This window comes from Lampetra planeri, unplaced genomic scaffold (assembly GCF_965212315.1).
Source record: "Lampetra planeri unplaced genomic scaffold, kcLamPlan1.2.h2 scaffold_1471, whole genome shotgun sequence".
Taxonomy (NCBI): Eukaryota; Metazoa; Chordata; class Hyperoartia; order Petromyzontiformes; family Petromyzontidae; genus Lampetra; species Lampetra planeri.
In genome coordinates, this window is record NW_027614193.1 from 10001 (window position 1) to 29047 (window position 19047).

The 19047-nt window shown below is 52.7% G+C and overlaps 1 protein-coding gene and 1 long non-coding RNA gene across 2 annotated transcripts in view; both read right to left on the reverse strand.

Moving 5' to 3' along the window:
• Positions 1–12369, reverse strand: part of LOC144739403 (solute carrier family 2, facilitated glucose transporter member 9-like) — a gene marked incomplete at its 3' end in the record, with an annotated part of 15933 nt that extends 3564 nt beyond the window's left edge. The window contains exons 1-5 of the mRNA XM_078622357.1: positions 12220–12369; positions 10617–10837; positions 5408–5518; positions 4272–4373; positions 1581–1656 (exon numbers count right to left, since the gene is read on the reverse strand). Of these exons, the coding sequence (XP_078478483.1) occupies positions 1581–1656; positions 4272–4373; positions 5408–5518; positions 10617–10751 (424 nt within the window). The remainder of the gene's footprint in view (positions 1–1580; positions 1657–4271; positions 4374–5407; positions 5519–10616; positions 10838–12219) is intronic.
• Positions 12370–12826: 457 nt separating this feature from the next.
• Positions 12827–17737, reverse strand: LOC144739404 (uncharacterized). The gene is made up of 3 exons (XR_013589426.1): positions 17198–17737; positions 15190–15320; positions 12827–12875 (listed from the first exon to the last, which is right to left on the reverse strand). It is a non-coding gene; the product is annotated as an uncharacterized LOC144739404 (long non-coding RNA).
• Between the last annotated feature and the right edge of the window lie 1310 nt (positions 17738–19047).

Genomic DNA, 19047 nt, shown 5'->3' on the forward strand with positions numbered 1-19047 from the left:
TGCCAGAGGCTACCTGGGGGACCTTTGTGTCTGCGTTTACGCTAACAGCACTTGCCCCTGCAGCCTGCTAGAAGCTACCTGGGGGGACTTTGTGTCTAGTGTGTACGCTAACAGCACTTGCCCCTGCAGCACTGCCGGAGGCTACCTGGGGGACCTTTGTGTCTGCGTTTACGCTAACAGCACTTGCCCCTGCATCACTGCCAGAGGCTACCTGGGGGACCTTTGTGTCTGCGTTCACGTTAACAGCACTTGCCCCTGCAGCATTGCCAGAGGCTACCTGGGGGACCTTTGTGTCTGCGTTTACGCTAACAGCACTTGCCCCTGCATCACTGCCAGAGGCTACCTGGGGGACCTTTGTGTCTGCGTTCACGTTAACAGCACTTGCCCCTGCAGCATTGCCAGAGGCTACCTGGGGGACCTTTGTGTCTAGTGTGTACGCTAACAGCACTTGCCCCTGCAGCACTGTCGGAGGTTACCTGGGGGACCTTTGTGTCTGTGTTTACGCTAACAGCACTTGCCCCTGCATCACTGCCAGAGGCTACCTGGGGGACCTTTGTGTCTAGTGTTTACGCTAACAGCACTTGCCCCTGCAGCACTGCCAGAGGCTACCTGGGGGGCCTTTGTGTCTAGTGTGTACGCTAACAGCACTTGCCCCTGCAGCACTGCCAGAGGCTACCTGGGGGAACCTTTGTGTCTAGTGTGTACGCTAACAGCACTTGCCCCTGCAGCACTGCCAGAGGCTACCTGGGGGGCCTTTGTGTCTAGTGTGTACGCTAACAGCACTTGCCCCTGCAGCACTGCCAGAGGCTACCTGGGGGAACCTTTGTGTCTAGTGTGTACGCTAACAGCACTTGCCCCTGCAGCATTGCCAGAGGCTACCTGGGGGACCTTTGTGTCTAGTGTGTACGCTAACAGCACTTGCCCCTGCAGCATTGCCAGAGGCTACCTGGGTGACCTTTGTGTCTAGTGTGTACGCTAACAGCACTTGCCCCTGCAGCATTGCCAGAGGCTACCTGGGTGACCTTTGTGTCTAGTGTGTACGCTAACAGCACTTGCCCCTGCAGCATTGCCAGAGGCTACCTGGGGGGCCTTTGTGTCTAGTGTTTACGCTAACAGCACTTGCCCCTGCAGCATTGCCAGAGGCTACCTGGGGGGCCTTTGTGTCTAGTGTTTACGCTAACAGCACTTGCCCCTGCAGCACTGCCAGAGGCTACCTGGGGGAACCTTTGTGTCTAGTGTGTACGCTAACAGCACTTGCCCCTGCAGCATTGCCAGAGGCTACCTGGGTGACCTTTGTGTCTAGTGTGTACGCTAACAGCACTTGCTCCTGCAGCATTGCCAGAGGCTACCTGGGTGACCTTTTTGTCTAGTGTGTACGCTAACAGCACTTGCCCCTGCAGCATTGCCAGAGGCTACCTGGGGGAACCTTTGTGTCTAGTGTGTACGCTAACAGCACTTGCCCCTGCAGCACTGCCAGAGGCTACCTGGGGGACCTTTGTGTCTAGTGTGTACGCTAACAGCACTTGCCCCTGCAGCACTGCCAGAGGCTACCTGGGGGACCTTTGCAACCTTGACCTCACCGGGTCCCAGAGCGAAGCAGACGATGAAGGCGAAGATCAAAGCCACGCTGACGTAGGCGAGCCACGTGACGGTCGCCTGCAAAGACAAAGGGGGCCCGGGTAGCCTCTGGCAGTGATGCAGGGGCAAGTGCTGTTAGCGTACACACTAGACACAAAGGTGGCCCAAGTAGCCTCTAGCAGGATGCAGGGGCAAGTGCTGTTAGCGTACACACTAGACACACAAAGGTCCCCCGTGTAGCCTCTGGCAGGATGCAGGGGCAAGTGCTGTTAGCGTACACACTAGACACACAAAGCTCCCCCGTGTAGCCTCTAGCAGGATGGAGGGGCAAGTGCTGTTAGCGTACACACTAGACACACAAAGGTCCCCCGTGTAGCCTCTGGCAGGATGGAGGGGCAAGTGCTGTTAGCGTACACACTAGACACACAAAGGTCCCCCGTGTAGCCTCTGGCAGGATGGAGGGGCAAGTGCTGTTAGCGTACACACTAGACACACAAAGGTCCCCCGTGTAGCCTCTGGCAGGATGGAGGGGCAAGTGCTGTCAGCGTACACACTAGACACACAAAGCTCCCCCGTGTAGCCTCTGGCAGGATGGAGGGGCAAGTGCTGTCAGCGTACACACTAGACACACAAAGGTCCCCCGTGTAGCCTCTGGCAGGATGGAGGGGCAAGTGCTGTTAGCGTACACACTAGACACACAAAGGTCCCCCGTGTAGCCTCTGGCAGGATGGAGGGGCAAGTGCTGCTAGCGTACACACTAGACACAAAGGTCCCCCGTGTAGCCTCTGGCAGGATGGAGGGGCAAGTGCTGTTAGCGTACACACTAGACACAAAGGTCCCCCGTGTAGCCTCTGGCAGGATGGAGGGGCAAGTGCTGTTAGCGTACACACTAGACACACAAAGGTCCCCCGTGTAGCCTCTGGCAGGATGGAGGGGCAAGTGCTGTCAGCGTACACACTAGACACACAAAGGTCCCCCGTGTAGCCTCTGGCAGGATGGAGGGGCAAGTGCTGTTAGCGTACACACTAGACACAAAGGTCCCCCGGGTAGCCTCTGGCAGGATGCAGGGGCAAGTGCTGTTAGCGTACACACTAGACACACAAAGGTCCCCCGTGTAGCCTCTGGCAGGATGGAGGGGCAAGTGCTGTTAGTAGCAGCAGCACCTACACACAGACAAAGCTCCCCCGTGTAGCCTCTAGCAGGCTGTAGGGGCAAGTGCTGTTAGTAGCGAGTAGCAGCACCTACACACAGACAAAGCTCCCCCGTGTAGCCTGTAACTGACTGTTGGGGCAAGTGCTGTTAGCGAGCACCTATGAAGGCTACCGGCACTGTGGCACACGAGGGGGGGGTGGGTGGCCAGCACCACGCCCGGCCGCCTTTGTCTCCCCAGTGGCGATGTTTACTAAACACCGCTACACCAGGTAACTCATTTGAGGCTGAGTCGACCTAGGGGAGGCCCAGGACCGGTTCAGATAATCGTCACCGGTGTTTGCCGTGAGCGGGAATCGAACCCGGGTCGCCAGGTTCATAGCGCAGCGCGCTAACCACTACACCCACCGCTCCCCACACAAACACAACAACAACAACCGACATTCGCCACTAAGTGGCGGTGACGTCACCACGACGCTTGTGCCAGGCCACGTGCACCTTGAGGCTGCCACGTGAAGTGTCGAACGCCCCGCTGGCAGGAGGAGGTCACGGGGCAGACCCAGCAGGTGCCACGGGTCGACTGACCGAGATGACCGAGACGACTGGCTGATGCACCACCTGTGCCCCCCCTACTGTGCCAACTCGCTTTGCTTTAGCCACCCGGCGCTCCGCTCGTTGTTGTGAGCGTCGCTCCTCCGCCCTCCGTTGTTGTTGGAGGGCGACTGCCTCCAACTGCCCAGTAGCGTCCTTCACGAGCCTCCTCCACTGAGGCCGATCTTGACACCGCTGGTACCAGTCATCGGCCAGTCCACTCAGCTCAAAGTCCTCTTGTACCACGTCACTCCATCTCTTCTCTAGCTCGTGCCGCGCCCGTTTAGCCCCCTCGATCCGGCCGAACAAAAGCTGTTTAGGCATGCGGTGGCTGGGCATGCGCGGGCTACATGACCCAGCCAACGCAGCCTTGCCTGCCGGAGGAGCTCACCGATGGGACTTTGCCCAGATCTTTCAAGAATTTGTGAGCTCCTCACACAATCCAGCCTGCAGGTTAAACCCAGGATGGCAGGCCAGCCTAAATGTTTCCAACCGGCGAAGATGCTCCACTAGGGGGGTCCACGTTTCGCAAGCGTAGAGAAGGGAGGGAATGACCGTGGCCGAGAAGACCCGAAGCTTCGTGCGGAGCGACAGACCAGGTAGCTTCCACACAGCGTTACGCAACCGATGAAAAGATATTGCCGCTCGACTGATTCGGAGTGAGACCTCTGCAGTTAAACCGGAGCCGGTCATGAGCACACTGCCCAGGTATGGGAAACTCTCCACTCTCTCCACTACTTGCCCCCATCACCGATTGGGAGTTGTGGGGGTGGAGTGTCCGATGGTACAAAATACCCAGGCAGGTGCTTAGTTTTGTTGGGGCTGATGGTAAGGCCCCACCTCTTAGTGGCACGCTCCAGTCTCAGCAGCAGCGTCTCCAACTCCTCTTCTGAATGAGCAGCTATTACCAAACAGACACACACCACACGTACACACACACACCCACCTCTTACCTGTAGCAACATGGACACTGTAATGAGGATGCAGCAGATGCTGGTCAAACCGAACCCGCAGATCAGCAGAGGCCGTCTGCCCAGCAGATCAATGGTCAGACCCTGCCGGGCACAGAACATCACCCCGGTCAGGTTTTGGTAGCGGCTAACGAGAGATGTTGACTACCTCGCCTGGTACGCAGGAGGTCGTGGGTCTCTCTCTACCCCGGTGAGATGTTGACTACCTCGCCTGGTACGCAGGAGGTCGTGGGTCTCTCTCTAACCCCGGTGAGATGTTGACTACCTCGCCTGGTACGCAGGAGGTCGTGGGTCTCTCTCTACCCCCGGTGAGATGTTGACTACCTCGCCTGGTCTAGAGGAGGTCGTGGGTCTCTCTCTACCCCGGTGAGATGTTGACTACCTCGCCTGGTCTACAGGAGGTCGTGGTCTCTCTCTACCCCCGGTGAGATGTTGACTACCTCGCCTGGTCTACAGGAGGTCGTGGGTCTCTCTCTACCCCCGGTGAGATGTTGACTACCTCGCCTGGTACGCAGGAGGTCGTGGGTCTCTCTCTACCCCGGTGAGATGTTGACTACCTCGCCTGGTCTACAGGAGGGTCGTGGGTCGCTCTATACCCCAGTGAGATGTTGACTACCTCGCCTGGTCTACAGGAGGTCGTGGGTCTCTCTCCTACCCCGGTGAGATGTTGACTACCTCGCCTGGTACGCAGGAGGTCGTGGGTTCGATCCCGGACGATGATGCTGCTGCTGATGATGCTGCTGCTGATGCTGCTGATGATGAAGATGCTGATTCTGCTGCTGACGATGATGAAGATGTTGCTGCTGATGATGATGCTGCTGCTGCTGATGCTGCTGCTACTTCTGATGAAGATGTTGCTGCTGATGATGATGGAAATGCTGATTCTGCTGCTGACGATGATGAAAATGTTGCTGCTGCTGATGCTGCTGATGCTGCTGCTGATGCTTCTGCTGCTGATGCTGCTGCTGATGCTGCTGATGATGATGCTGCTGCTGATGATTCTGCTTCTGCTGCTGATTCTGCTTCTGCTGCTGCTGCTGATGATGCTGCTGATGCTGCTGATGCTGCTGCTGATGATGCTGCTGCTGATGCTGCTGATGATGATGATGAGAACTCACGAAGATGAGGGTGGTGACTGCTTCGGCAATGCCCGTCCCCAGGGTCACATAGGGGACGTCCTCATCGGAGATGCCTGCCTGGGCGAACAGCGACGTCGCGTAGAAGTAGATCTGCGTGTGTGGGGGGTGGGGTGTGTGTGGGGGTGTGTGTGGGGGTGTGTGTGGGGGTGTGTGTGTGGGTGTGGGGGTGGTGTGTGGGGGGTGGGGGTGTGTGTGTGGGTGTGGGGGTGTGTGTGTGGGGTGTGTGTGTGGGTGTGGGGGTGTGTGTGGGGGGTGTGGGGGTGTGTGTGTGGGGGTGTGTGTGGGGGGTGGGGTGTGTGGGGGGGTGTGTGGGGGTGTGTGTGTGGGTGTGGGGGGGTGTGTGTGGGGGGTGTGTGTGGGTGGGTGTGGGGGGTGGGTGTGTGGGTGGGTGTGTGGGGGGGTGGGGTGTGTGTGGGGGTGTGTGTGTGGGGGGTGTGTGTGGGGGGGTGGGGTGTGTGTGGGGGTGTGTGTGGGTGTGGGGGTGTGTGTGGTGGGTGGGGTGTGTGGGGGTGTGTGTGTGGGTGTGGGGGTGTGTGTGTGGGGGGCGGGGTGTGTGGGGGGTGTGTGTGGGGGGTGTGTGGGGGGTGGGGTGTGTGTGGGGGTGTGTGTGTGGGTGTGTGTGTGGGGGGGTGGGGTGTGTGGGGGGGTGTGTGTGGGGGTGTGTGGGTGGGTGTGTGGGGGTGTGGGTGTGTGTGTGTGTGGGTGTGTGGGGGTGTGTGTGTGTGGGTGTGTGTGTGGGTGTGGGTGTGTGTGGGTGTGTGTGTGTGTGTGGGGGGGGTGTGTGTGTGGGTGTGTGGGGGTGTGTATGTGTGTGTGTATGTATGTGTGTGTGGGTGTGTGTGTGTGGGTGTGGGGGTGTATGTGTGTGTGGGGGTGTGTGGGTGTGTGTGGGTGGGGGGTGTGTGTGGGGATGTGTGGGGGTGTGTGGGTGTGTGTGTGTGGGGGTGTGTGAGTGTGTGGGGTGTGTGGGTGTGTGTGGGGGGTGTGTGGGGGTGTGTGTGGGTATGTGTGTGTGGGTATGTGTATGTATGTGTGTGTGAGTGTGTGTATGTATGTGTGTGTGGGTGTGTGTGGGTGGGTGTGTATGTGTGGGTGTGCGTGTGTGTGTGTATGTGTGTGGGGGTGTGTGGGTGTGTGTGGTTGTGTGTGGGAGGGTGGGTGTGTGTGTATGTGTGTGTGGGTGTGTGTGTATGTGTGTGTGTATGTGTGTGTGTATGTGTGTGTATGTGTGTGTGTATGTGTGTGTATGTGTGTGTATGTATGTGTGTGCATGTGTGTGCATGTGTGTGTATGTGTGCATGTGTGTGCGTGCGTGTGTATATGCGTGCGTGTGTGTGTGTATGTTTGTGTATGTGTGTGTATGTATGTGTGTATGTGTGTGTATGTGTGTATGTTGTGTATGTGTGTGTGTATGTGTGTGTATGGTGTGTGTATATGTGTCACCACGAGCGTCGTGGTGACGTCACCGCCACTTAGTGGCGAATGGCGGTTTGTTGTATATGTGTGTATGTATGTGTGTGTGTATATGTGTGTGTGTATGTGTGTGTGTATATGTGTGTGTGTATGTGTGTGTATGTGTGTGTGTATGTGTGTGTATGTGTGTGTGTGTATGTGTGTATGTATGTGTGTGTGTATATGTGTGTGTGTATGTGTGTGTGTGTATATGTGTGTGTGTATGTGTGTGTATGTGTGTGTATGTGTGTATGTGTGTATGTGTGTATGTGTGTGTGTATGTGTGTATGTGTGTGCATGTATGTGTGTGCATGTGTGTGTATGTGTGTATGTGTGTATGTGTGTGTGTGTGTGTATGTGTGGTGTATGTGTGTATGTGTATATGTGTGTGTGTATGTGTGTGTATGTGTGTGTATGTGTGTGTGTGCGTGTGTATATGCGTGCGTGTGTGTGTGTATGTGTGTATGTGTATATGTGTGTGTGTATGTGTGTGTGTATGTGTGTGCATGTGTGTGTATGTGTGTATGTGTATATGTGTGTGTGTATGTGTGTGTATGTGTGTGTATGTGTGTGTGTGCGTGTGTATATGCGTGCGTGTGTGTGTGTGTATGTGTGTATGTGTATATGTGTGTGTGTATGTGTGTGTGTATGTGTGTGTATGTGTGTGTGTGCGTGTGTATATGCGTGCGTGTGTGTGTGTGTATGTGTGTGTGTATGTGTGTGTATATGTGTGTATGTGTGTGTGTATATGTGTGTATGTGTGTGTGTGTATGTGCATGTGTGTGTATGTGTGTGTGTGTATGTGTGTGTATGTGTGTGTATGTGTGTGTATGTGTGTATGTGTGTGTGTATATGTGTGTATGTGTGTGTATGTATGTGTGTGCATGTGTGTGTATGTGTGTGTGTGTATGTGCATGTGTGTGTGTATATGTGTGTGTGTATGTGTGTGTGTATATGTGTGTGTGTATGTGTGTGTATGTGTGTGTATGTGTGTATGTGTGTGTGTATGTGTGTGTATGTGTGTGTGTATATGTGTCACCACGAGCGTCGTGGTGACGTCACCGCCACTTAGTGGCGAATGGCGGTTGTTGTATATGTGTGTATGTATGTGTGTGTATGTGTGTGTATGTGTGGATGTGTGTGTATGTGTATGTATGTGTGTGTGTATGTGTGTGTATGTGTGTGTGTGTATGTGTGTATGTATGTGTGTGTGTATATGTGTGTGTGTAGTGTTGTGTGTATATGTGTGTGTGTATGTGTGTGTGTATGTGTGTGTATGTGTGTGTATGTGTGTGTATGTGTGTGTATGTGTGTGTGTATATGTGTGTGTGTATGTGTGTGTATGTGTGTGTATGTGTGTGTATGTGTGTGTGTGTATGTGTGTATTGTGTGTGTGTATGTGTGTATGTGTGTGCATGTATGTGTGTGCATAGTGTGTGTATGTGTGTATGTGTGTATGTGTGTGTGTGCGTGTGTGTGTGTGTGTATGTGCATGTGTGTGTGTGTGTGGGGAGCGGTAGTGTAGTGGTTAGCGCTACGCTACAAACCCAGCGACCCGGGTTCCATTCCCGCTCACAGCCAACACCACCGGTGGACGATTATCTGAACCTGTACCTGGGCCTCCCCTAGGTCGACTCAGCCTCAAATCAGTTACCCGGTGCGATGTGGTCAACATCGCCACTGGGAGACAAAGGCGGCCGGGCGTGGTGCTGGCCACCCACCCCCCCCCCCCCCTCGTGTACCGTTCCAGCCTTCATAGGTGCTGCAACTCGCTAACAGCACTTGCCCTTACAGTCTGTTACAGCCTACACGGGGGTCATGAGGGGTCACGGGGGATCACGGGGGGTCACGGGGGGTCACGGGGGGTCACGGGGGGTCACGGGGGGTCACGACGATGCTCAGATTTTAAATGTTGTGCCTTGGCACTCCGAACACACCTGCGTGCTGTACAGGTACACTACAGTATACACTACACTATACACTACTACACTACTACACTATACACTACACTAGACACTACTACACTATACACTACTACACTATACACTACACTATACACTACTACACTATACACTACACTATACACTACTACACTACTACACTACTACACTATACACTACTACACTATACTATACACTACACTATACACTACTACACTATACACTACTACACTATACACTACTACACTATACACTACTACACTATACACTACTACACTATACACTACTACACTATACACTACTACACTATACACTACACTATACACTACTACACTATACACTACTACACTATACACTACACACTACACTATACACTACACTATACACTACACTATACACTATACACTACACTATACACTACTACACTATACACTACTACACTACACTATACACTACTACACTACACTATACACTACACTATACACTACTACACTATACACACCTACACTACACTATACACTACACTATACACTACACTATACACTACTACACTATACACTACTACACTATACACTACTACACTATACACTACTACACTATACACTACAACACTATACACTACACTATACACTACACTATACACTACTACACTATACACTACTACCTATACCTACTACACTATCACTACTACACTCATACACTACTACACTATACACTACTACACTATACACTACTACACTATACACTACACTATACACTACACCAATCTACACTACACTACACTATACACTACACTATACACTACTACACTATACACTACACTACTACACTACACTATTACACTACAATACACTACACTATACACTACACTATACACAACACTATACACTACACTATACACTACTACACTATACACTACACTATACACTACACTACTACACTACACTATACACTACACTACCATACACTACACTATACACTACACTATAAACACTACCACTACTACACTACTATACACTACACTATACACTACACTATACACTACACCATACACTACACTACTACACTACACTATACACTATACTATACACTATACACTACACTATACACTACACACTATACACTACTACACTATACACTACACTATACACTACACTATACACTACTACACTATACACTACACTACACACTACACTATACACTACACTATACACTACTACACTATACACTACACACTACACTATACACTACTACACTACACTATACACTACACTACTATACACTACTACACTATACACTACTACACTATACACTACTACACTATACACTACTACACTATACACTACACACTACACTATACACTACACACTACACTATACACTACACTATACACTACACACTACACTATACACTACACTATACACTACTACACTATACTAGACACTACCACACTATACACTACACTACTACACTACACTATACACTACACTATACACTACACTATACGCTACACTATACACTATACACTACACACTACACACTACACTATACACTACACACTACACTGCACACTACACTACACTACACACTACACTACACTACACACTACACTACACTACACACTACACTATACACTACACTATACACTACACACTACACACTACACTATACACTACACTATACGCTACACTACACACTACACTACACACTACACTAACCACACTATACACTACACTATACACTACACTATACACTACACTACACACTATACACTACACACTACACGCTACACTCACCGCATTGACGCCACTCATCTGCTGCAAGATGTTCAAGGCGACGATGATGACGATCTGCCTCCTCATCCCCGGGTCACGGAGCAGATCCAGCACGGACCTCGCTGCCACGCTCCGTTCCTCCTCCATCTGCTCCATCTCCCGCTCAACGCTCCCTCCCCCATCACCGCCATCACCGCTATCATCGCCATCATCGCCATCGGCTCCACGGAGCCAGCGCAGGGCTGGGAAGTCGAGGTGGAGGTAGAGGGAAGGGTGATTACAACCACCATCATCACCATCATCACATCATCATCACCATCACCACTACCTCCACTACCACCACCTCCACTGCCACCACCTCCATCACCACCATCACCATCACAACCACCATCACCACCACCACCACCATCACCACCACCATCATCATCATCATCATCACGACCTCCACTACCACCACCTCCACTGCCACCACCTCCATCACCACCATCACCATCACCACCACCACCACCATCATCATCATCACGACCTCCATCACCACTTCCTCCACCACGACCACCATCACCTCCATCCACCCCACCACCATCACCTCCACCACGACCACCATCATCACCACCACCACCATCACTACCATCACCACCTCCATCACCATCACCACCACCACCACCTCCATCACCACCACCACCACCACCACCTCCATCACCACCACCACCACCACCTCCATCACCACCACACCACCACCACCGAGTGGAGTGAGTGCTGAATCAACGTCCCTCCCCCAGCGCCTATCGAGCAGTGTAGCGAGCCCGGCACCCACCTGCGAGCGCCCTGCGCGTCTCCCCGCGGTCGAGCAGCATCATCACCACCACAACTACTACCACCACCATCACCACCACCACCATCACCACCACCATCACCACCACCACCATCACCTCCACTACCATCATCACCACCACCACCACCTCCACCATCACCACCACCATCACCTCCATTCATCACCTCCATCACCACCACCATCACCTCCACTACCATCATCACCACCACCACCACCTCCACCACCACCACCACCATCACCACCACCATCACCACCACCATCACCACCACCATCACCACCACCATCACCTCCACTACCATCATCACCACCACCACCTCCATCATCACCTCCATCACCACCACCACCACCACCACCTCCATCACCTCCATCACCACCTCCACCTCCATCACCTCCACCACCACCTCCATCACCACCACCACCATCACCACCACCATCACCTCCATGGAGCGAGTGGCGTAAGCGAGTGAAGTGAGTGAGTGGAGTGAGTGGAGGTGAAGGAAAGGGAGTGAGTCCTGAATCAACGTCCCCCCCCTCCACCACCACCACCACCTCCCCCATCACCTCCAGGGAGCGAGTGGAGTGAGTGGATGTGAAGGAGAGGGGAGTGAGTCCTGAATCAACCTCCCCCCACCTCCCCCCACCTCCCCCCACCTCCCCCCACCTCCCCCCCACCTCCCCCCACCTCCCCCCACCTCCCCCCACCTCCCCCCACCTCCCCCCCACCTCCCCCCACCTCCCCCCACCTCCCCCCACCTCCCCCCCATCGAGCAGTGTAGCGAGCCCGGCACCCACCTGCGAGCGCCCTGCGCGTCTCCCCGCGGTCGAGCAGCAGGTGCCGGGGGCTCTCGGGCAGCCCAGGGCAGTGACACGAGCTGCAGGGCGGCAGGGAGAGCCGGCAGGGAGAGAGCCAGAGGCCAGAGCTGAGGCTCACCCAGTTACCTGCCTGGGGGGGGGAGGGGGGGGGAGAGGGGGTGGGGGGTGGGGGTGGGGGGGGGAGGGAGGGGGGAGGGGGTAGGGGAGGGGGAGGGGTGGGGGGGAGGGAGTGAGACAGGGCGGCAGGGAGAGCCGGCAGGGAGAGAGCCAGAGGCCAGAGCTGAGGCTCACCCAGTACCTGTCTGGGGGGGGAGGGGGAGAGAGGGGAGGGGTGGGGGTGGGGGGAGAGGGGGGGGGGAGTCAGACAGAGCGGCAGGGGAGAGCGCCAGAGGCCAGAGCTGAGGCTCACCCAGTACCTGCCTGGGGGGGGGAGGGGGGGGAGGGGGAGAGAAGGGGTGGGGGGGAGTCAGACAGGGCGGGCAGGGAGAGCGCCAGAGGCCAGAGCTGAGGCTCACCCAGTACCTGTCTGGGGGGGGAGGGGGGAGGGGGAGGGGTGGGGGTGGGGGAGAGGGGGAGTCAGACAGAGCGGCAGGGAGAGAGCCAGAGGCCAGAGCTGAGGCTCACCCAGTACCTGCCTGGGGGGGAGGGGGGGGGAGGGGGAGGGGTGGGGGTGGGGGAGAGGGGGGGGGGAGTCAGACAGAGCGGCAGGGAGAGAGCCAGAGGCCAGAGCTGAGGCTCACCCAGTACCTGTCTGGGGGGAGGGGGAGGGGTGGGGGTGGGGGGAGAGGGGGGGGGGGAGTCAGACAGAGCGGCAGGGAGAGGGCAGAGGCCAGAGCTGAGGCTCACCCAGTACCTGTCTGGGGGGGGAGGGGGGGGGAGAGGGGGTGGGGGGTGGGGGTGGGGGGAGAGGGGAGAAGGGGTGGGGGTGGGGGGTGGGGGTGGGGGAGAGGGGGTGGGGGGAGGGAGGGGGGAGGGGTGGGGGGAGGGGTGGGGGGGGAGGGTGAGTCAGACAGGCCGGCAGGGAGAGAGCCAGAGGGCAGAGCTGGGGCTCACCCAGTACCTGCCTGGAGGGGGTGGGGGGACGGGGGTGGGGGAGGGAGGGGGTGGGGTGGGGGAGGGTGGGGAGGGAGGAGGGGTGGGGAGGGGGGGGTGGAGGGAGGGAGTATAGTACACACACTATACACTACACACTATACACTACACACTATCACTACACTACACTACACACTACACTACACACTATACACTACACATATACACTACACTATACACTACACACTATACACCTACACACACTACACATACACTACACAAACCACACACACTATACACTACACACATACACTACACACTATACACCATACACTACACACTATACACTACGACTATACACTACACTATACACTACACACTATACACTACACACTATACACTACACACTATACACTACACTATACACTACACACATTCACTACACATAACACCCACTACACACACACACACTACACACGATACAGCTACACACGATACACTACACTACCACACTACACATACTATACACGACACACTATACACTACCACATACACTACACACTAACACTACACTATACACTACACACTATACACTACACACGATACACTACACACATACCCTACACCACTAACACTACACATAACCTACACACTATACACTACACTATACACTACGACACTACACTATACACTACACTATACACTACCACACTACACATACACTACTACACTACACTATACACTACACACTACACTATACACTACACTATACACTACACTAACACTACTACACTACACTATACACTACACTATACACTACACTATACACACTACACTACACTATACACTACACATACACTACACTATACACTACTACACTACACTTACACTACACTAACACTACACTACACTATACACTACTACACTACACATACACTACACTATACACTACTACACTACACTATACACTATACACTACACTATACACTACACTATACACCTACTACACTACCTATACACTACACTATACACTACTACACTACACTATACACTACACTATACACTACTACACTATACACTACACTATACACTACACTACACACTACACTATACACTATACACTACACTATACACTACTACACTACACTATACACTACACTATACACTACTACACTATACACTACACTATACACTACACTATACACTACACTATACACTATACACTACACTATACACTACACTATACACTACTACACTACACTATACACTACACTATACACTACTACACTATACACTACACTATACACTACACTATACACTACACTATACACTACACACTACACCTATACACTACACTATACACTACACTATACACTACTACACTACACTATGCACTACACTATACACTACTACACTATACACTACACTATACACTACACTACACACTACACTATACACTACTACACTATACGATACACTACTACACTATACACTACACTATACACTACACTATACACTACACTATACACTACTACACTATACTATACACTACTACACTATACTACCACCGCCACCATCACCACCCCCCCCCCCCCACCCCCACCCCCCCCCACCACCCCCCCCCCCCCCCACCCCCCCCCCCCCCCACCACCACCACCCCCCCCCCCACCACCACCACCATCACCACCACCATCACCCCCACCACCACGACCACCCCCCCCCCCCCCACCCACCCCCCCCCCCCACCACCACCACCATCACCACCACCACCCCCACCACCACCCACCCCCCCACCCACCACCACCACCACCACCACTACCACCCCCCCCCCCCCACCACCATCACCACCACCACCCCACCACCACCCCCCCACCACCCCCGACCACCACCCCCCCCCCCCCCACCACCACCACTCACTTGAGCCCAGCCAGTTGACCCACGATCAGCCCGAAGGTGCAGAAAACGATGGTGGTCATGGCGAGGGCCCCGCGCTGATGCTGCAAGGCGCTCTCGCCCCAGGTACATGGGCTGTAGGCTCATCCCGATACCTGAGGACACCCACAGGGTTCAGTGTTAGTCACTGAGACTCCCACAGGGTTCTGTGTTAATCACCGAGACTCCCACAGGGTTCAGTGTTAATCACCGAGACTCCCACAGGGTTCAGTGTTAATCACCGAGACTCCCACAGGGTTCAGTGTTAATCACCGAGACTCCCACAGGGTTCAGTGTTAATCACCGGAGACTCCCACAGGGTTCAGTGTTAATCACTGAGACTCCCACAGGGTTCAGTGTTAATCACCGAGACTCCCACAGGGTTCAGTGTTAGTCACTGAGTGAGACTCCCACAGGGTTCAGTGTTAATCAGAGAGAGGGCTCAGTGTTAATCACTGAGACCACCCACAGGGTTCAGTGTTAATCACTGAGACTCACAGAGCCAGGACTAAGGCTCCCACAGGGTTCAGTGTTAATCACCGAGACTCCCACAGGGTTCAGTGTTAATCACTGAGTGAGACTCCCACAGGGTTCAGTGTGAATCACTGAGTGACACTCCCACAGGGTTCAGTGTTAATCACTGAGTGACACTCCCACAGGGTTCAGTGTGAATCACTGAGTGACACTCCCACAGGGTTTCAGTGTGAATCTCTGAGTGACCCTCCCACAGGGTTCAGTGTGAATCACTGAGTGACACTCCCACAGGGTTCAGTGTGAATCACTGAGTGACACTCCCACAGGGTTCAGTGTGAATCACTGAGTGACACTCCCACAGGGTTCAGTGTTAATCACTGAGACTCCCACAGGGCTCAGTGTGAATCACTGAGTGACACTCCCACAGGGTTCAGTGTGAATCACTGAGTGACACTCCCACAGGGTTCAGTGTTAATCACTGAGTGACACTTTCACAGGGTTCAGTGTTAATCACTGAGACTCCCACAGGGCTCAGTGTGAATCACTGAGTGACACTCCCACAGGGTTCAGTGTGAATCACTGAGTGACACTCCCACAGGGTTCAGTGTTAATCACTGAGTGACACTCCCACAGGGTTCAGTGTGAATCACTGAGTGACACTCCCACAGGGTTCAGTGTGAATCACTGAGTGACACTCCCCACAGGGTTCAGTGTGAATCACTGGAGTGACACTCCCACAGGGTTCAGTGTTAATCACTGAGTGACACTCCCACAGGGTTCAGTGTGAATCACTGAGTGACACTCCCACAGGGTTCAGTGTGAATCACTGAGTGACACTCCCACAGGGTTCAGTGTGAATCACTGAGTGACACTCCCACAGGGGTTCCAGTGTGAATCTCTGAGTGACACTTTCACAGGGTTCAGTGTTAATCACTGAGACTCCCACAGGGCTCAGTGTGAATCACTGAGTGACACTCCCACAGGGTTCAGTGTGAATCACTGAGTGACACTCCCCACAGGGTTCAGTGTTAATCACTGAGTGACACTCCCACAGGGTTCAGTGTGAATCACTGAGTGACACTCCCACAGGGTTCAGTGTTAATCACTGAGTGACACTCCCACAGGGTTCAGTGTGAATCTCTGAGTGACACTCCCACAGGGCTCAGTGTTAATCACTGAGTGACACTCCCACAGGGGTTCAGTGTGAATTACTGAGTGACACTCCCACAGGGTTCAGTGTGAATCACTGAGTGACACTCCCACAGGGTTCAGTGTGAATCACTGAGTGACACTCCCACAGGTTCAGTGTTAATCACTGAGTGACACTCCCACAGGGTTCAGTGTGAATCTCTGAGTGACACTTTCACAGGGTCAGTGTGAATCTCTGAGTGACACTCCCACAGGGTTCAGTGTGAATCTCTGAGTGACACTTTCACAGGGCTCAGTGTGAATCTCTGAGTGACACTCCCACAGGGCTCAGTGTGAATCTCTGAGTGACACTTTCACACTGGGTAGGCACCACTGTTGATGCCCATGACGAGTCGCCCGGCGATGATGAGCTCGGAAGGAGGATGCCGCCCGGCTCAGTCCGAGCATCAGCGATGCGGCCATCGTGAAGGCGTTGCTAGCGAGCAGCCCGTTGCGTCTGTTGCGTGGTGACGTCGTTCAACAATCGTCATCATCGTCGTCATCATCATCAACATGGTCAACATCATCATCATCATCGTCGTCGTTGTCAACATCATCATCGTCGTTGTTGTTGTTGTCAACATCGTCATCGTCATTATCGTCGTCATTATCGTCATCATCGTCGTTGTCATCGTCATCATCAACATGGTCAACATCATGATCATCGTCGTTGTCAACATCATCATCGTCGTCATCGTTGTCAACATCGTCATCGTTGTCGTAATCAACATGGTCAACATCGTGGTCATCATCATCATCGTCGTTGTCAACATCATCATGGTCATCATCGTCATCATCGTCGTCATTATCGTCATCATCGTCGTTGTCAACATCATCATCATCGTCGTCGTTGTCAACATCATCATGGTCAACATAATCATCATCATCATCGTCGTTGTCAACATCATCATGGTCATCATCGTCATCATCGTCGTCATTATCGGTCATCATCGTCGTTGTCAACATCATCATCATCGTCGTCGTTGTCAACATCATCATCATGGTCATCATCGTCGTCATCATCATCATCGTCGTCAACATCGTCATCATCGTCGTCGTCAACATCATCATGGTCATCATCGTCATCATCGTCGTCATTATCGTCATCATCGTCGTTGTCAACATCATCATCATGGTCATCATCGTCGTTGTCAACATCATCATCATGGTCATCATCGTCATCATCATCATCGTCGTCAACATCATCATCATCATCGTCGTTGTCAACATCATCATGGTCATCATCGTCGTCATCGTCGTCATTATCGTCATCATCGTCGTTGTCAACATCATCATCATCGTCGTCGTTGTCAACATCATCATCATGGTCATCATCGTCGTCATCATCATCATCGTCGTCAACATCGTCATCATCGTCGTCGTCAACATCATCATGGTCATCATCGTCATCATCGTCGTCATTATCGTCATCATCGTCGTTGTCAACATCATCATCATGGTCATCATCGTCGTTGTCAACATCATCATCATGGTCATCATCGTCATCATCATCATCGTCGTCAACATCATCATCATCATCGTCGTTGTCAACATCATCATGGTCATCATCGTCATCATCGTCGTCATTATCGTCATCATCGTCGTTGTCAACATCATCATCATCGTCGTCGTTGTCAACATCATCATCATGGTCATCATCGTCGTCATCATCATCATCGTCGTCAACATCGTCATCATCGTCGTCGTCAACATCATCATGGTCATCATCGTCATCATCGTCGTCATTATCGTCATCATCGTCGTTGTCAACATCATCATCATGGTCATCATCGTCGTTGTCAACATCATCATCATGGGTCATCATCGTCATCATCATCATCGTCGTCAACATCATCATCATCATCGTCGTTGTCAACATCATCATGGTCATCATCGTCATCATCGTCGTCATTATCGTCATCATCGTCGTTGTCAACATCATCATCATCGTCGTCGTTGTCAACATCATCATCATGGTCATCATCGTCGTCATCATCATCATCGTCGTCAACATCATCATCATCATCGTCGTTGTCAACATCATCATGGTCATCATCGTCATCATCGTCGTCATTATCGTCATCATCGTCGTTGTCAACATCTCATCATCATCGTCGTTGTCAACATCATCATCATCATCAACATGGTCAACATCATCATCGTCATCATCGTCGTCATTAT